The sequence below is a fragment of the Cervus canadensis genome, chromosome 21, assembly GCF_019320065.1.
Source record: "Cervus canadensis isolate Bull #8, Minnesota chromosome 21, ASM1932006v1, whole genome shotgun sequence".
NCBI classification, from domain to species: Eukaryota; Metazoa; Chordata; class Mammalia; order Artiodactyla; family Cervidae; genus Cervus; species Cervus canadensis.
In genome coordinates, this window is record NC_057406.1 from 8467438 (window position 1) to 8487698 (window position 20261).

Below are 20261 nucleotides of genomic sequence, written 5' to 3' on the forward strand. Positions count from 1 at the left end.
CAGCAGTCAGGGCGGCAGCCTTTGGCAGTGTTGCTGCGGGCGGTACAGCGACTGTGAAAAAGGCTGAGCCCTTGCGCGCAGGCAAGACAAACAGCGGCTCCAGCCGCAGGGCAGGCCAGGAACCTCTCTCACCCTCGTGGAGCAGAACAAGTGTTCGCGGCTCCTCAGCGGCCAAGGTGGGCGGGCGGTGTCCCTTTGCTGCAACGTGGCTGCCTGACTGCTGCCCCCGGAAGGCGAGCCTGTGTGTGCCTTTAAGGTGAGCATCCGACTGGCCTCTGTGAGCAGTTCCTTTGTGCCCTTTGGAACTTAGGAGCTGAACAGACAGAGGTGGTGGGAGGATTATCCTTTTTCCAGACCTGGGACTGCAGCGGCAGGTTGGTCAGGCTCTGAGGGGCCAGAAGCAGAGGTTTTCTGACCCTCATCTGCCTGGAGTTCCTGCCAGAGTAGGTGCCATGCAAACCTACAGGACTGATGAGTGGCCACCACAGGCAATATAATGGGGAGGGGAAAAGAATGGGACCCCCCCCTTCCACAGCAGCCATCCTCAGAGGAAATCTCTTGAAAGAGGGAGCAACCAGAGAGGGGATTGTTTAGAAAATACACACTTGTCCTCTATCTGGGTTTTGTTAAGTGACTTCTTTCAAGACTTACAAAAATGTCCACAGGCTACTTGTGAAATGAGCGCCAGAGTTTCAAATAACACGTCGGTTCCAAAGCTATTCAGTCACTGAACAGCTTTTATTAAACATGTACTGTGTGCTGGGCCCTCTTCTGAGGATGTACTGAATGCAGTGGTGAGCAGAACAGACAAGAACCCTCATGGAACTCACATTCTAGTGGGGTAGGGGCAGAAATATCATAAACAATGAAGTAATCAGAATATGGAGTGTGTCAGCCGATGTAAGTGCTGTGGGGAATGTGAACAGAGAGCAGAGGTGGGGAGGGCGGAGTCCTTTAAAATGTGGTGGTGGGGAGGGCCTCACTGGGAGGGGGCATTCTAACCCTAAAGGAGATGGGGGAGGTGGGGAGGAAACAGCAAAGGAGACAGACAAGGAGAAGCTAGGGAGGAGGGAGGAGAACCGGGAGGAAGGATGTCCCAGAAGCCCAATGAAGAAAGTGTTTCCATGGAAGAGAAAGGTTCCTTACATCAAACGGTGCTAGATGATGGCCGACAATCGACCACTGGGACCCACAGTTCCCTGGGACCTTGATAAAAAGGTTTCCAAGGAGTCATGGGGCTTCCAGGGAGAATAGGAGGAGAGGAATTAGAGACAGCGAATAGAACGATTCTTTGAAGAAGTGGAGTCGTAGCGGGAAGGGGATTTGGGCTCGAGGGTTTTGTTGTCTGGTTTCATGTTTTGTTTTTTTTTTTTGGTAAGCCGGGAGAAATCGCAGGATCTTTGTTTGCCACCGGGTTTGAGCCAGCAGAGAGGGAGGAAAGCTGATGTGGGAGAGAGGGGAGGACTTCTGCTCGAAGCACAGACGGTTCTTTCCAAATAACTGCAGGAAAGGCAGTGTCTGAGCAGTTGCGGGATGTGGGTGGAGGCAGTGAGTCAGGACGGGTGGCGTAGATGGGCTTTTCTGGGGGCCTCTGCTGTCCTGGAAGCCAGGCGGTTGGCTGAGAGTGTGTGTGTGTGTGTGTGTGTGTGTGAGGCGGGGGGTGAGTGGAGGAGCTGCAGGTGTGCCGTGCTCACCTAGAAGGTGACAGGGCAGCCTCAAGGGCCCCCTGGCTGAGGTCAGTGGTCATTCTGCTGGTTCAGTGGTCAGTGCTGATTCCCTGTGAGTGGTACCGTTGCACCTCACCAGAGTCACCAACACCACTTTGGTTTTCTAACAAACCTTTGCTCTTCAGCTAGACCCTGACTCTCAGACAAGATTAGATTTCTATCTAACCCTTGTGGTCAATTCTTGAGACGCACGTGACCCAATCTCAACTTTTCGTTTCCTCTTTATGGAGGGAATTTCCCCGACCTCTCTCACTGAGAGTGAGCACGGTTTCGGGAAGCTCACGGTTTCGAGAGCTTCGTCATGTCATCCTGGAACTGGGATGGAAGGTGGGTTGGGAGATAGGGGAGAAGAGCCCTTGAAGCAGCAGCCGTGGAGGTGGGGTGGCTGACAGCGCCCCCACTGGAATTCTTGGAAACGCCATGGTTACAATCAGAGATGGCTTTGGTTTATAAATTTAAAATAAGTGATACTTGCACATGGTATCAAATTCAAAAGAGAATGCCGTGAAATGCAAATCTCCCTCCCACCCCTGGCCTTCAGCTGCGTGGTTCCCTCTCCAGAGGCGACCATTTTTGACAGCGTCTGGGCTGTGCATGGATAATTTTAGTGGCTACTGAAAAAGTAAGGGGAGTGTGTGTGGGCAGGCCTATCTCCGCAGGCTGGAAATACTTACTCAGGAAACTCGATGTCTATAAAATTTTTGGGCACGTATCCTTCTTGGCTCCCAAGCTCCGCCTTGAACCACTCCTCTTGGTTACTTAGGATCTACAGGGAGAAGGAAGGACGGAGTCACTGAGGAGAGGATGCCAAGAAGCAGGAGAAATGGGCTGCAGGGCAAAGAACTTATGCACCTCAATCCAAACTCCACCCAACCCAAAAGAACAAAGGCTTTTGAAGTTAAAGGAAAATAAGCAAAAGAAGGCTTCCCAGGTGGTGCAGTGGTAAAGAATCTGCCTGCCAATGCAGGAGACATAAGAGATAAGAGTTTGATCCCTGGGTCGGGAAGATTCCCTGGAGGAGGAAACGGCAAGCCACTCCAGTATTCTTGCCTGGAGAATCCCACAGACAGAGAAGCCTGGCAGGCTATAGTTCACAGGGTCACAAAGAGTCAAACATGACTGAACGACTAAGTGCGTGCACACACACACACGCCAAAGAAACCACAGAACCACTGGAGTGGGGAGCAGCAGGCTTATCTTTGGAGTTTGGCTTCTCCTGTCCCCACGCTATTTTTGTACACTTGGGCCATTCGCTCATGTGACTCCACACTGGTGGGGCCTCCCAGACTTGGTGCTCAGGGGTTTCTCTGAACCCCTCTTCTCCTGTTTTGAAGATTTGTGTCTCAGATCTTAGCACTTTAAGCTCCTTATCTAGGCAGGTGGTTTCTCATTCTCTGCCAGGTAACTGAGAACCTTTTACAATTTTAATTTGTTCTTACTTTTTTATGCTAGCTAGCGGATTAAAACTTAAACATCAAGTGGGGGCTAGCTTTGAAAACAGTAACTATTTGTGTTCATATTCCATGTTTGCAGAGTTTGGACATAACTCAAGATTCCCGGAATACCTTTTCTAAATTTGCTTTTAGACTGAGATCATAGGCAAAACCAGAAGTTTTCTCTCATTACTATAAGATCTTACCTTGACCATGACCCCAAATGTTATCATCTGCCTTGATTACTTATATGATTCTTCAGACTTGGCTCTATGTGGCTTCTGGTCATTTCAGAAAATCTCCTATCATCAAAAGACAAATACTTGACTTCCTCTCCACCCACCCCTACTGAGAATATTTCTAAAATATGTAGTGCAGACTCAAACAATAATTCAAAATGAAGATGGCAGAACAAAAAGATGGGAAGAACCTTGACGATGTCATGGAGCTACTGAATTAGCCGCTTAGGAGCCCTCTAATGCCTGGACTTTGTATGAGAAATTATAAATCTTTGTTATTGTTTAGGCCATTTTAAGTTTCTGTTTTTCATAGCTGAAAACGTCTTAACTGATGGAAGAGAAACGATAAAGAGGAAAGCAGAAGATGGATAGGAAAGCTTACTCGGAGCAGGGACTACCTGGGTTGCCCAGGTATTGAAAGGAGTTACCTAGGCAAAGTCTGATGGCAAAATAACTACTTCCAGGGCATGAGGAAGTGAGGTGCTTTCTTGGGACAGAACTCCTCAATCTGGCGGGAGTTTAGATTGTGACCCCAGGAGTAGAGAGAGGGGAAACCAGGGTTACAGGGCCTTGTAGCCCACGTTCAAAAGTCTGAATTTCTATCTTGAAAGGTATGGGGAGCCATCAAAGGATTTTCATCAGGGAAACAGCGCAGTGAGAGTCAGTGTTAAGAAAAGTGTGCGGTATCACAACGTGAAGATGGACTTGGGGGGTGAAGTCAGGGGAGAGAGTGTAGGAAAAGGAGCGTAGCCATCCAGGCATAGACGAAGGGGATCTGGGCTAGGTAGAAGTGAGGACAGATTTCAGAGGAATCAGGAAGCACAAATGGGTAGGATTTCGTGACTGTTCGAGGAGCTGAGGGAGAAGGGGATTCTGGGATGGCTCTGGATTTCTGGCTTGGGAGATTGAGTGGGTGGTGATGCTTTTACCAAAATAGAAAAGACAGGAGGAGGAACAGGTCTGAGGGAAAGCTCATGGACCTCAGACCGCCTGTGGGTGAATCAAGTTGCCCCCGGGACCCTCAGAGAAGGATAGCTCAGGGAGCATTGGAGATGTGTGTCTGGGCTCAGCAGTGAGGTGGGGGCTGGAGCTGGATTTCAGAGTCATCCAAAAAGTGGGTGGACTTGAAGCCTCTGGTTTCTGCCTCCCAGAGATGGGAAGAGAATTGAAGAGAGCAGTGTAATTGAGAAGTAGTGATGACCTAGTTCTGATATCACTCCTGAGTTTGGAAGGAGAAGCCCTTGGTCCTTGGATCCTTGGTCCCCTAGATGTTTGACCTCAGGTGAGGCAATTATCATCTGCAAAATGGGGGCAATAAAAACTGGCAGCCCGTTCACGGAGCTGATGCAGGAATCAAATGCGCCCTCGTCCCTGGACATCCTCCAGAGAGTACAGGCTGTGTTTTTAAATATAATTCTGTCAAATGTGATATTCTTATGAGGGAGAACTTCAGGTCTGACGGAGGGTTGATAAGTTCTTTAAAGTGTTCTATGTGTATGTTTTGAATGTGATCATTTGTTCTGAAGAAATAAAAGTGTGTCCCATATTTGAGTTCTAGAATTGCTGAGAAAAGGAAACTTCATAGTTTCTAATATCAAATGTGACTGTTGGTATCGCTAAGGACGTGCAGGTATGTGTGTGCTGAGCGGGGTGGCAGGGGTAGGGGAGCAGGAAATCTAGGTCAAGAGAAGAACTAGGAAACTTGGCACCAGGGCATCGTCATCACATAAGAAACACAAGGGCATTTTACTCTCTGCTCCCCCAGATTTCAAGGCTCTGGAATTCCTTTCTCCCATCACACATGGGAAGACGTGTGGCCTGGGCAGCAAATGTCAAATACCAAGGTGAGCAGGGATGAAGTAAAAGAGGCCATTTGGAAATGGGCTCATTGCGGTAGGAACTACATTTTGCACTTAGCTCTCTGACCCAAAACTGGCTGTAATTTTAGTAATCATGGCTCACACTCATTTACACCCTCTAGCCACCGAAAGATTATCCCCAAATGCCGTCCATTTTCCTCACCACCTGGTGCTCGGTCTGCCTGACATGGTGTTCCCAAAGAGGCGAATTTATAGGCTTTTTATGAGGTGTAAAAGGCAAGGGTTTAAAAAAAACTCACTTTCGGCAAAGAAGAGTCTTTGGGGGGTGGTGGTGGTGGTTTCCTCCCGCCGTTGTTGGCAGGGCTGGTACTTCCTGCCCCTCTCATCTCTCCATCTCCTCCGTTTCTCTATCTCTTGTCCCCATCGTGCAAACCTGCACAAGGAGTTCAGCCTAAACCCGTGAGGTTTTACCCTCAACTTCGCTGTAACTTAACTCTTACGGTGTTGCCTGCCGGAATCATTTTCTGGGTTACGTGGCCTGAGAATAAGTTAGACGTGGGAAGAGGACAAAATGTACGGTTGGAAGAATTTCAAAATTGGATGAAATTTTAGCTCTTAGAGGCATAGCAGAAATCAGAAGTGTTGAAGAAGTTAATTACGTAGGACTAACTCTGGGGGCTCTTTGGTCGCTGTTTTAGTGGGAGAAATGGGGTTGTGTTAGATGAATTGCAGAAGCACATAGAGATGGCCTGGGTCAAGAGACATTTTTTAATAACGACTGGCAGATTCGAGTGGGAAACGTAAGCTGGGTGCTATGTGCAGCTGCAGGTTGAGAGGTCATGATGTGCACATGAAACATTCAGCTCCTGAGTTTGGAATGTTTCTCTCACAGGAGAAATGGGATCCAGTCATTTGGCTAGAGTTCCATGTCTGCCATCTTGTTCACCATTCTGGGATCAGCATCTAGTGAGCAACTGCTGTTTGCACTCGGGTGCTGGGAATACAGAGATGAATAAGCTGGGGCCTACACCCTGGGGAGCTCACAGTCTGCAGGGGGCAGCTGGTGATGAGCAAATCAGACAGTTTTTGTATCTTCTAATGAAAAAGTCTGTTTAGTGTTTTAGAACTAAAGGCATAACATGAAAGAGCACTCAGGAGTGCGTTGCCGGGGTAGTCAAGAACTGGCCTTGAAAACAATTTATTAAAAAACCCCCAAGAAACAGAACACCAATTTCCAGGCTCCTGGGGCTTGCTACCCATATCTGGATGAGACAGTTGTATGTGGAGACCCACAGGCGGGCCCACTGACCACCACGATACAGACCTTCCATGAGACTTCCAACAAGACCCATCCCTTTTCCTCTTTACCACTATGGCTGCAATGGATAGAATTTGAAAGGAAGGAAGGGTTTGGCTTTCTGAGGGAATTTTAAATGAGTGTGCAGAAACACAGTTTAACAACTCAAGAAATATGTACTGAGCGCCCATCTGGGGCCATGGTTTGTGTTAGGTGCTGGGAAGACACAAAGATGAACCTGGCAAGACTCTGCTCTCAGACCAGCAGTGGGATGACCCTCTCATTCATTCATTCGTTGACACTTCCTCACCTTTCTGCAGGCCCAGCCCCCACCCCTGCAGAGCTCTGGGGAGTGAAGCAGTCACTATGTGACCGGACAATCAGGATGGCATGTGGGGAGAGCAGCAGAGGTGGTGCTCGGGTGCAGAGAGTGGAAGCTCGCCTGCTTGTAAATAGGGTGTGAGTGCCTTGAACAGAGTGTGTGAAATGCCATGGAGGAGCTGAAGAGGGGGTGATGAGTTTACTGGGATAGAGGTGGGTGGGGAGGATTCATGAGGGTTCCCTGGCAGAGGTGGTCACATGCATGAGGGCAGAAGAAGGACATTCAGACTACAGGGAGAGCCTGAAAAAGGACAGTGTATATATTACAGTGTGATTTGGGCCATTTCATACACAAAGATGAGTATGTGCATGTGTGTATGTGTGTGTGAGTGTGTGTATGCGTGTATACATGTTCTTGCACTCGAGCATGATGAGATTGGGTGGTAAGTTGAGCTCCGATGGCTTAGATTTCCATCCACTGGTCATGGGGAACCACTGAACACTTCTGAGGAAGGAAGTAATATGATCCAATTTATCTTCTAGAAAGAGCCCTCTGGGACTAGTTTTTAGAATGAAGGAGGAAGAGAGAGGAGACAATGAGTTTAGTCAAGGGATGTGGCAATAGTCTGAACAGTCAGAGGGAGAATGGGTGATATTGACAATATGGGGATCGTTTATGGGTCATCCAGTTTCCTTTTGACTGGTACCAGACTCCTCTCCGGTGAAGAAGTGGGTTGCTTGGGAGACAGGATAAAAGGAAAATACTGAGTGGAGTACAGTGTTTCGAGGTGAAATAGGTCTCCTTTCAGATGCAAGGAGGGACAGTCAGCAGTGTCAAGTCCTATAGGTGTTTGGCAGGGTCCTTACATTCTACACTCAGGAGGTCACTGGTGGACTTTAAGGGAGTGATGGGGGTAAGAGTCAGATTCCAGAGGGTCTAGTGGAGTGAATGGGAAGTGAGGAAATGGAGACAGCCAGCGCAGAGAATTCTTCCCAGTGTGGCCATGAAGGAGAGGAAAGAAATTAGGAGCTGAGGCAGAATTGAGGAAAGATTTTTGCTTTTTGTTTTTCCTTTTCTGGAGAATAGGGAAAACTTAAGCCGGATGGTTTGGTTTGAAATGGGAGGTGAGGGATAGGACTTGCCCCACACCCACCTCCCAGGGCCTCTTCTGGGTGAGAACACTGCAGAGTGGTTGATAACCACATGGTCACAGTACCTGACAGGGAAGGGAGGGACTTCTCACCTTGTCCCAGACCCCTCAGTGACCTTGGTAAGGTCCCAAAGAAGTGAAGGTCACTTTTTCCTGGGTCAGCAGCCCAAGCAGTATTTTGGCCTTGAGAAGCTCCAGCATTGAAGGCGTGCTCTTGGCAGCCGCATTGCCAGATCTCGCACAGTGAGGGCAGTTAGAAGGATAAAAGCTCAGAGTGAGGGATGCGTGCACGCTAAGTCGCTTTAGTCGTGTCCAACATTTTGCGACCCCATTGACTGTAGCCCGCCAGGCTCCTCTGTCCATGGGATTCTCCAGGCAAGAATACTGGAGTGGGTTGCCATGCCCTCCTCCAGGAAATCTTCCTGACCCAGGGATCGAACCTGCATCTCTTATGTCTCCTGTATTGGCAGGCGGGTTCTTTACCACTAGTACCACCTAGGAAGAGGGCAGGGAGGGGGTTGTTCAAATTCTACCTGACTTGTGCACCACAGACACTTTCTGATTCCCCTGATCACGTGTGACAAGGTTATTTCCATAGTAAGCTTTTATCTTAACGGAGAGACTATGGTGGCCATATGGACTGCAGAGGACTGGGGATCAGGCTATCCGAGGTGCTCAGAGGCCAGGGGGGCATGGGTGCCGCAGACTCCCCAGGGACTGCTTTAAGGGCTTGTGCTATTTGGCACTCTGAGATGCAGAGTCCATGTAAGTGTGGCTCATGGAATGTGGAAGAAGTCCAAGGCCTCTTCAGCTCAGCAAACTGCCACTACAAGTCAAGTGTGGGTGGAAGACAAGCTTTAAGAAGCCCCAGAGTGGCCAGGTGTGAGTGGCCTTCACTGACCTGAGTTTCCTCCAGCAGCCTTTTCAGGTGTCCCCACCCACACCTTCCTCCTGTAAGTTCCAGCCATGCTGAGCCTCGTAATGCTGACCAGACTCTGCCTGAGCTTGACCATCTCTGAGCTTTAGCCAAAAGCCTGACTCACCTTTACTGCTTTCCCTGACAACTGATGTTGCCACCCCTTCCTACAACACCATCTTTCAAGGTGGGATCACTTGTCCCCTACCTGTGCTCCTGAGCACTTAGATAAAAACATCTATGAGAAGCCCTGCACATGGATGTATCTCCCCCTCCAGACCACGAGCATCTCAGGACAGGGATGGTGGCTTATACCAATTGGATTTCCATCACCCCGCCTGGTGGTTAGTGCACGGGTGCTCAGAAGAAACCTTTTTGGTTGAGGTGAATTTCAGATTTTGAAAGAACTGTTTGTGTTTCTTGAGAAACAGTTTAAGCAGTTCAACTGTTAGATTAACTCAGCAATTAGACCAGAATAACCTAAACTCTCCCCGGCTCTCCTGGGCCCCTCGTCACCTACCTTCAGAACATCGCCAGCGTGAAAGCTCAGTTCATCTTCTCCCGAGGCCATGAAATCAAACTTGGCAATGGCTTCCATGTTGTAACGTGAAGCTGGAAGAGAAATAATGTGGTCATTGTGTTTTCTGCCAGGAGAAGGGCAGTCCTAGCGGTTGGCAGTTGAGGGTCCAATGTCTTCAGGCTGGAGACGGAGGTGCAGGCGCACAGGAAGGGTTTTTGTTTTCAGAAAGAGCTGCCTGAGCCCCTAGGATCCGCTTTCCAGCATCGTTCTCTGCATCCCCAGATGCCAGGAGCACGAAATGAAGGCCAGTGACCGCCTTCCCCCTCTCCTTTCATCCCCATTTGCTGTCCTGGCCTATGATCATTTCTGGGGCATCTCTGTTTCCGGTTGATAAGGACAGAAGGCTTGCTATCGTCGCTACCTTGGGGCCTGAGGGACTGGAAGGACTGTTCTGTAAACACTGTCCCTCGGCAGCTATATTTAACCAGGCGGTGTTAATTAGACAGATGCCATTTTCTCTTTTACATCTGAATCATTTAAGAGAATTAGACAGCGTTGGTCAGTGGGGAACTTAACCATCTTCTACATGGTTTGAGAGTAGAAAGCATTCTCGTTTTAGAACTGGGAGACTCAGATTCCAAATTTTATTATTATTACTCTGAAAGCCAACATGTTCTGGAAATTTTCATTTTCATGCCTCTGGATTGAGTGAAAATATTGGCCCCTTGTATAAAGATAAAGAAGTCAACTTACAAATGAAATATAGTTGGGTTTTTTAGGAGACAGTGGGGTGTAATAGAAAGAGAGCAAAGTCCTGGTTTTGTTGATGGACAGCTGTGTGATCTTGTGCAAGGAAATAAACCTCCTAGAGTCTCAGTTTCCTTGTTCATAAAAGGGTGATCATAATGTCAAATGAAGAAGGATGTAAGATGAAATTAAATAATAGACACCAGATGTTATCCAAGACAAAACTGAGGGAATAGCATTTATATTTTTGAATAATTTTGTAGAATGAATTTATCCTCAGCAAAGGCAGCCTAGCCAAAAGCTGAAATAATTTTCTTCTGATTTTCCCTGCCTCCTATAAAGTTTTCTCTTTGAAATTTGATGCTTATTCTCCATGACCCTCAAGTTCTTTGGTTCTCTGCTCACTGTCAGGACACCGTCTTGAACACTGCTGTTTGGCATTAATGTTTTGCAAAATGTGTCTTAAGTATGAAACTCTGTAGCTCAGAAATCTTCAAACCTAACTGACTTTCAATGACCAGTAAACTGGGACCACAGTTGTCCTCTCAGTGGGAATTTCTGCCCAGATGAGGAGATTTAGGTAAATAAGGAAGGTGGTTGCCCGTGGGAGGGGGTGACTCACATAGAGCAGGGGATTAAAGCTGACTGCTGCAGCAGTGGTAGCAAGGGGCGCCTCCTCTGATTCTCCACATTTGCTTGGTCTTCCAAAGGCCATTTGTAGGGATGAACATTACCAATCCCAAAGACATATTAAGCAAAAAATATTTCAGGAACCAAAGAAAAATGTCATAGCTCACTGCCTGAGCTTTATCACCAGCCAAAACTTATTTCCAGACTCAAAATCTATATACTTTTTATGCACTTTCTTCAAGATCTGTCCATCTAAGGCAAATTAAAATTTTTGTGACCTGGGATGACCCACTCAACAGGAAGGAGTACTCTGTCCTCCTGGGTGAAAGCTAAATGCTTTTGCTGATTGGATTCACCCCATTACTTTCACATGCAAAGCTTTCCCTAATTAAGGCCTTGCCTCTGGTTTGCAGGATGATGGGTTCCTGTGGGTCACCCTCATGGTATCAGCAGCAGACACTGGTCACATCAGGAGATCAAGTGTCAGGTGAATGGTCCTGAAAACCAAGATCCCATTTCTATGCAAATTTACCTTAATAAGCAGGATGGAGACAAGGAGAGGGCAAATGCTAGACATATTAGAAAATCACATACATTAGAGATGAAAAAAAGAATCTAAGCCATGCTCTAGAGATGACCTTGAGCTTAGAAAGATCTTTCCTACATTACATGTAACTCAGATCAGGCCTGGATGCTTGGTCCAGGCTGGCTCTAAGTCATTCAGTGAGAAGGCTGGAAGCAGAAGGAAAATTGCTTCTGAATGGTGGCACTTTTCTCTGCCTTCCCCCAGGAGGCAGGTGGTGTCGCAAAGCCAACAACAGAGGCACACTGCAGAGCTCCCCAGCTTGTAATATTAATCCTGGCTCAGAAAACTCAATTAAACAGGCCCACTCTTCATGAAATCACTTTGAAAAAATTTGCTTGCGTCCCATTTCCATTTGTGAAATGAAATCTGTTCAGATGCTGCTTGGTGGCAGAGAGATGCCCCTGCTGGAAGGGGTTGGGGGTTGCTCCGTTTTCATTCAAATAACAGGGCTTTGCAAGCTCTTCCCTTGAATTTACTGTTCCCTGCTTTCCTAATAGCAGAGAACGGTAAATGTGCCAGCCCCAGGGGTTGGTCTTCTGTTTGATCATAAAAATGCATGGAAATTGATATCCTATTCCTTGCTATCCATTAGTTTTAATTTTGAAAAGTTAAAAATTACCACCCGGGAAAAAGAAAACAGAGCTAACACAGTTTATTCAGTATTTATCCATTTTGTTTGATAGTCTGTACCTACCACTACTACATACTGCATCTGCAAGAGAAAAGTAATAAATGATGGAGATAAAACATGGTAGCAACAATTTCATGAGAGAAAAGGTGGGGGTGGGGCCGAGAAAGAAAGGGCAGCAGCCCCAAGAACGCAGAGGAGCCTTCTCACTGCTGTTTGCAGTAGAGTGCTCCTGACCTCAGGGGAACATGAAGACAGACACCTCTTCAGAGAGCCACACAGATGGGTTAAATGTGCTTTCCCTTCCAGTGATCAGTCTTAGAAACGGCTGCATTGCTACCTGCCATAGTGTGAATGAGAAGTGACAGCATTCAGGTGCCGCTGTCAGCCGCTTCCCCCATTCATCCCAGGCCCGGGGATGGTACCATTTGTCCAGGAATCCCGCCTCTGAATCATGCAGGGCTCCTGCCCCAGGTGCTGGCTCTGTTTCCTCACCAGCCCTCTGCATCTCTCTCCCTCTCCTGCTTTACAAATGGCATGGAATGCCCATTAGCAGCCCTGAGACATAGATCATCCCGCATGCCAACAGGATGCCCCCAGCATGCTTTTATCTGCCCTTGTATTTCCATTTAAGTTTCGTGTACCACCAAAATCCCTGAAAAACAGTCAGGCAATATACTAGGAATGCTTATCTACTTCTAAAATATGTCACCACAGAGGATGAAAACAGAAGTTGGGAGACAGTTCTTTAAAAGAGTCTGCATTTGAAAGCCAGAGTCAGGTGATGTGTTCAGAAGAAACACATAGTTTCCATCAAAATGGTACCAGGGAAGCAACTTCTTGAACAATTTCAGCTCCTCCTAATTTGGCTATGAATAGCCACAGTTTCCATTTTCTGTATCTCTGAAAAAGAGTGTTGGCATAACAGCACAGAGCTGTTGTAAGATTCAGGCTCAGGCCCCGGGGAAAGAAGGAATCCTGTGTGTGTGCTCAGTCGTGTCTGACTGTTTGTGACCCCATGGACTGTATCCTGCCAGGCTCCTCTGTCCATGGGGTTTCCTAGGCACACATGCTGGAAATCCTCCCCCTTTCAATCTGTCAGGCAAAGCCCCTCTTGGAGTCAGTGGGAAGGCAGCACTTCCCCACCTGCCCGCCTAAATTGACACGGTCAGTGACTTTTCAGATGTGGGAAACCTTATGTTGCCAGGAAAAAATGATGCTCGCTAAGCCTCACTGTACACAACAGATCTGTTCTTGAAGCGTTATTATGAAGAGAATATTTGTAAATGGAATCATATTAGCGTGCATTATGGAGGCTCATTCTACAGAGGAACCCCATGGTGAATCCCTTTATGAAATGAAAGGGAAAATTTTGTTATGCAAATAGCTACCTTTTAATTTCTCTGTTTTAAAGGCTGGGTTTTTCTTGCACTGAGTCTTAAAATAGAGCGCACCTGTGTATCTCTTCTCCCACCTCACATGGTGGGTTAAATAAATATTAGTTTCCCCTTTTCTTAACCCCCAAATGCTTTGTAAAAACCTATATGTATTGATATATAACATTTTACCTTGTAGTATAGACTCGTGTGTGTGTGTGTGTGTGCGCGCGCGTGTACACGTGCACATGCGCGTGCACACGCATGTGAGGGCTCAGTTGTGCCCAACTCTTTGCGACCCCATGGACTGTAGCCCACCAGGCTCATCTGTCCATTGGATTTCCCAGGCAAGAATACTGGAGTGGGTTGACATTTCCTCCTCTAGGGGATCTTCCCCACCCAGGGATCGAACTCTCATTTCCTGCATTGCAGGTGGATTCTTTACCTGTTGAGCCACTGGGGAAGCCCGAGTATAGACTAGTAGTCCTCCAGACCTTTTTTGCAAAGGACCAGAGAGGAGATTTTCAGCTTTGGGGACTGTACAGACTATGCCCCGACCAGGCGTATATCGTTTTTCAGGCAGGTAGCCCGAGAGAACAGTAAATCAGCAGGCGGAGCTGGGTTCCAATACAGATGGATGGCATCACTGACTCAGTGGACGTGAGTCTGAGCAAACTCCAGGAGGTGGTTAAGGGAAACGGTGTGCTGCAGTCCACGGGGTCGGAAAGAGTCAGACACGTCTTAGCGACTGAAAAACAACAAGTTTTATTTATGCTCACTGAAACTTGAATTTTGTATAATTTTTACATGCCAAAAGATATAATTTTCCCCCACTGTTCAAAAAAGTGAAAACCATCTCATTTGTGGAAAAAATACATGAATCAAATTTGACCTACTGGCCATAGTTTATAGACCCTGTATAGTCTTTAAAATTTTTCTTTTTGTTTTTTAGAGAGTTTGGGAATAGGCTATTTTTATTTTATTATTTATGTATTTTTGACCATGCCCTGAAGCATGTGTGATCTTAGTTGCTGGACCAGGGATCAAACCTGTGCCTCCTGCAGTGGAACAGAGGAGTTTTAACCACTGGATAGGGAAGTCCCATGCAGATGTTTTTAGCTATTCCTTGGTAGTCTGTAAACTTCCTGGGGTCTCAGGAGTAGATGAACCTGGATTTGAACCTCAGATGTGCCATTTACTTCCCAAGCATCCTGCTTCTTCATCCCTAACCTGATTCAGTTCAGTTCAGTCGCTCAGTCGTGTCTGACTCTTTGAGACCCCATGGAATGCAGCACGCCTGGCTTCCCTGTCTTTCACCAACTCCCAGAGCTTGCTCAGACTCATGTTCATCAAGTCAGTGATGCCATCCGACCATCTCATCCTCTGTCATCCCCTTTTCCTCCTGCCTTCCTAACCCGGTAGCAGCCACCCTTACTTCATGGGGGTCTTGTGTGTAAATGTGAATAAAGACTCTGGCACACAGTAGGCATCTAATGAACAGTAGCAGTTGTTGTTCTTTCTCCTTACATGCCTTGTGCTACCTCACCAGTGCTTACTGGCACCTAGCAAATGCTCGCTGAGCGACTGGCAACATGATGAACGACCTGCCATCAGAATTACAACTGTAATTGATTTCCTCAGAAGAGGGGCAGCCGACGGAAGGACCCATTTACAAGGATCGATTAATTTCCCATTCAAAGGTGCCCTGACTTCTTGGCAGACTCAGCCAGAGATAATGAAACATGCACCCACATTAAAGGTTTGATTTATTTAATCCAATAGAGGGCAATGGTGCACCCCAAACCATGGATTGCATCTCGTAACTTTTCTATGCATCTTGAGTCCTTCACAATCTTTCTCCAGACAGGTTGGCGACTGTCTTCTTTGTCTCTGGTGCATTTTCAGGCATATAAACTTTAACATTTCAAAGACTCTCAAACCCACAAAATGCAGATTGCTTCGATGGAAAAGAATCGGAAGACATCTGCTTCTACACATTTTCTGATGCTTCAGTTCTCCTTGAGCTCCCTGGGAAGCAGGTCCCCTTTCATCTCCAAGTGACCAGCCCCTCACTCCTGCCTGTGGGTCTAGGTTGATGTGTGTTGAAACCTCAACTGTGTGTTTTCTTTTATCTTAACCTTCCAGCTGTGCTTAGGGCCCTTCTGCTTTCATTTATCACCTCTTACTGGGCATTGGACAGAACAGGAAACTGAGAAAGGTCATAGAGGGCCCTTCTTGAAAATTCGTACTCATAGGGTGGACAGCTGGGCTCCTCTGGTGGCCCAGATGGTAAAAGAATCTGCCTGCAGTGCAGGAAACCCAGGTTCAATCTCTGGGTCGGGAAGATCCCCTGGAGAGGAGAATGGCTACCCACTCCTGTATTCTTGCCTGGAGAATTCCATGGACAGAGGAGCCTGGTGGGCTATAGTGCATGGGGTTGCAGAGTGGGATGACTGAATGACTAACACACACACACACACACACAGGGTGGACAACTACCTATCACTCACCTGTTAACCTTGGCTTAAATATTCTTCCAGAGACCTAAATCAATCTGATTCGGAAAAGAAAGTGGAAAAAGAAAAAAAAGAAAAAGGCTGAGCATGACCAAGAGATCAAGGCTGGTCTTTCCTCACTTTGGTTTCTCAAATGACAACATTTTGACTCTGTTCTAAACCAGCAGAATTCTTGCTCACAGGGTGCCTCTTAATCAGCCAGCTATGCTGGAAATAACCTTCTTGCTGAACGTCTTACAAGGCTTACAGATTCCTTTTCTGCGCCTACTCTTGAATTACTCCTAACTTGTCCTCTGGAACCCTTATAATGGAGTGCCTCCAATCCTATTTTCATAAGATCCCTTTTCTCCTTTTTTTGGAGATTTGGATCTGAAGTCATGTGTGGAGGGTGAAGTGGGAATTGAAATCATGGCTGCTACCATCGACGGCAGATAGCCGTGAACTTGGGAGCAGCCACCAGGGGCTTCTGCTTTAAACAATTTACAAAAAACAGCTCCTATGCTTCTATGGATCTCCCACGTCAGAGAGGCAGGACCATTCCTTTTTGGGTTTAGCATCTCAGAGGCCTTCTCAGGAGGATCTGGCCTGTTTCCATAGGTACTCTCTCCATGGGATATAAACATTTCTTCCATAGGTACTCTCTCCATGGGATATAAACATTTCTGATTTTTATTGCAACCAGAGTGAGCCAAGACAAGCAAAATGTACCCCACCAAACCATTTCTGGCTAGCTGGCTGAGATTTTAGTGCTCTCTAAAAGCCTCCATTTAAAATGATTTTGTCCACAGGGACATTCTTATTTTCTTCTCGTCCCCAGGTGACTCATTATTTTCTCCTCCTAAGCTCCAGGAAGGACTTCCCTGGTGGCTCAGTGGTAAAGAACCACCTGCCAATGCAGGAGACATGAGTTCAATCCCTGGGTCAGGAAGAGCCCTTGGAGAAGGAAAAGGCAGCCCACTCCAGTATTCTTGCCTGGGAAATCTCATGGACAGAGGAGCCTGGTGAGCTATAGTCTATGGGGTCACAAAAGAGCTGGACACAACTTAGCGACTAAACAACAGTGACAACATCAAGCCCCAGGAAAGGATAAATCCCCTGGCATGACCACCCTGGGTGAACACATGCAACTACACGGGGCCTTTGAAGCTTGTCCGAGGATGGTAATTCCTTGATGGCTGACCTTCTGATGCTAGTCCTGGAGCCACTAGGAAGTGGCTTATGAACGGAAGCCTCAGGGAATGCGCCATCTCCCTGCACAGGTGTGTCCCACACAGAACAATGCATCCTCTAAATGTTTCATTGAGGAAAGCAGCAACAGAGTGGTCCCTGTCAGGTAGCTAATGGGCAGCAGGCAGTGGGATAGGAAACGTGGAGGCGTGCTGCCTGGGATGGGCTCAAGCTCAGTCCATAACCATCCACTGTAAGGTTGGTGGTACCCAGCCCGAGCTTCTAACATCTTTCTCCATCAGGGCTTCCTGCAGACCCTCTGCCAGCCTCTTAGTTTCAGTCCAACCTGGGATCCCCAGACCCACCTGGACCCCTTGACTTTGCCCTGAGGTTTTTTTTTTTTTTCCCCTATTTTCCAAATGGAAATCATCTCCCCAGCTAGAAGGCACTTGGTTTCCAGGCTTGGAAGTTAAAGAAATATATTTCAAAGACTAACAGACAAACGTGACACAAACTAGAGAGTCCCTCTAAGCTCCTGATATCCTTATTTAATCAAATTGCTCTTCTGCTGGTCCCTGTCTGTCACTGTGGATTATGGAGATTTCGCTGGTCTCAAGGATGCTTTCCTCTTTTAAAATTAGCTCTTATTTTCCTCCTTAAGGTTTTTTGTTTTGTTTTGGGCAGAGGATGGCAAGGGGCGGGAGGTAGAAGAGGGAAGAGACAAGTTAGGAGACAGTCCCTGTGCAGATACCCCCCCTCCTCCCCTGCCGTGTAAATTGAGTGATGCCCAGGAGAAGTGTCACCAGTCATGTAAGGATGTGAGAGTTCAACTATAAAGAAGGCTGAGCACCGAAGAATTGATGCTTTTGAACTGTGGTGTTGGAGAAGACTCTTGAGAGTCCCTTGGACTGCAAGGAGCTCAAGCAGTCCATCCTAAAGGAGATCAACCCTGAATATTCATTGGAAGGACTGAGGCTGAAGCTTCAGCTTCACTACTTTGGTCACCTGATGCAAAGAGCCGACTTATTAGAAAAGACCCTGATGCTGAGAAAGAGTGAGGGCAGGAGGAGAAGAGGGCGGCAGAGGATGAGATGGTTGGATGGCATCATCGACTCAATGGACATGAGTTTGAGCAAATTCCAGGAGATAGTGAAGGACAGGGAAGCCTGGCGTGCTGCAGTCCATGGGGTTGCAAAGAGTCAGATACAACCGAGTGGCTGAACAACAACAACAGAAGAAGGGTCACTTGCTCTTCTTTCTTCTGAATATTTATTATCTTACTTTTCTTTCATCAACACCAGTGCGGCTTATAAAACACAACTTTCTTGTTAAACTCAAAGCATACCGTATAAGATCTCATTCATTTTCAAGCTTTTTGTAAGAAAAAGATCTCTTTCTTTAAACGTAGTGGGTGTGTTCTCTCAAACTCAAGCAAATTCTTTTTTCCTGTCTTGTCACTCTGCCAGGTGAGGCTGCCAGCCACAGTGACCTGGTTTCAACGCTCAAGTCTGTTGCTGAGTTGGTAGCAGGGGAAAACAAGCAGCTACAGTTTCCTCATCAGGGCTTGAGAGATTTCTTACCCCACAGCACAGTGTTTTGGAAAGATGATACAGAAGGTATGGCTCATCCTTGGGAATCGACAGTTTAATGCATCTTTCTCCAAAGCACTTTTGGCCTCTTAGCTATCTACCATTCTGTTTCGTAGAGAAAAAAATATTTTTTTAAACTTCAAAGATGTCAAAACTCGTAACACAAGCATATATTCCTTTGCAGCTTTTCAAGGCCCCCATCTCTGCCCCCATCTTCCTCTGGGCAAGTATTAGCTTCTCCCGGCTTACTGAGGACCCCGGGCTGCAGTGTCATCACAGTGCATTGTAATCAAGACAATCCAGTAAGTAACGAGAAAAGATAGCACTGACCAAAGGGAAGTGGGGAAATGGAAGGTTGAGAAACACAAAACAGATTTGGCTTCTGAACCTTATCCGTGGGCCCAGAGCTCGGTCACTGCGTTGCTATCTTGAAACAGGAAGTCCCAGCTCTTCCCTGTAGGAAGACATCAGGGAACATGCCTCACCAATGCCTAGGAACAAGAACCAGCTAAAACTAATTTCCATTCATCGATATGATCCATTATGTGCCAAGGGCTTCACAAAGGGCCACTGTTTGCAAAATGCATAATCATAATCATCATTATTATTCACATTTTCTAAATATTTTTTGTTGTACCATGGAGCATGTAAGACCTTAGTTCCCCAACCAGGGATCAAACCCGTGTCCCTGCATTGTAAGCACAGAGGCTTAACAGTTGGACCGCCAGGGAACTTAATGAATGAGAAAATGAGGTGAGAGATTAGGGTACATGTCTGCTGGTTCCTAAGACTGTGCCCTTTCTTCTCTGTCCTAGCAAAGTATGCAAGTCCTGCACCAGTTCAGGATAATTGCTAACTAGCTTAGGGCCCTCTGAACCTTCCTGGGTTGCTGTCTTTCAGCCAAGCAATTGACAGGAACAATTCCTCACATACCCTCAAATTTCAAGCCCATTGCTCTTTGGTCAAAGAGCAAAGACTCTAATAAACCTGGCTGACCTCACACCAAGCAATTGTGTTTTCAGGCAGTTCTAGACGTGGAAACAACCTCAGTTAATAAACTTATAAGGAGCTGTTCTCTTCTCTCCTTTCTGTTCTCCCCCTCTCTCTCCCTCCCTGTTTCTCTCTTGTGATGCCATGTTTTTCTAAAGGTTCCCACCATCACCTTTTCCTACAATGTGTTCTATTTCTTCTTCTTCTTTTTAATGTGGATCATTTGCAAAGTCTTTACTGAACTTGTCACAGTATTGCTTCTGTCTTGTGTTTTGGGGTTTAGGCCTAAGGCATGTGGGATCTTAGGGATGGAACCAGCACCCTCTGCACTGGAAGGCAAAGTCTTAACCACTGCAACACCAAGGGCAGTCCCTGTTCTGCTTTTTTTCAACTTCTTTTTCTGTCTTCCAAACACCAGTGAAACTTACCATGAATCTAGTTAGAAAAAGTATATCTAAAATGTCCGTGTTTAAAAATCTTCTATACTGTTCTTATTTAAATAGCCCCATGAAAACATCAATCCAAAATAACAGCAACAAAAATGAAACAGAAAGAGCCCACCCCACTGAGATGTTACCTCTAGCCTGACTCTGCTGCAAGACGAATCT

General features: G+C 46.8%; 1 protein-coding gene across 2 annotated transcripts in view; it reads right to left on the reverse strand.

Annotated features, from left to right (window-relative positions):
* Nucleotides 1-20261, reverse strand: part of GRAP2 (GRB2 related adaptor protein 2) — a 67829-nt gene that overhangs the window by 11594 nt on the left and 35974 nt on the right. For both annotated transcript variants that reach the window (XM_043441169.1, XM_043441170.1), the window contains exons 2-3: nt 9425-9516; nt 2402-2493 (exon numbers count right to left, since the gene is read on the reverse strand). In XM_043441169.1, the coding sequence (XP_043297104.1) occupies nt 2402-2493; nt 9425-9502 (170 nt within the window). In that variant the 5' untranslated portion in view covers nt 9503-9516. The remainder of the gene's footprint in view (nt 1-2401; nt 2494-9424; nt 9517-20261) is intronic.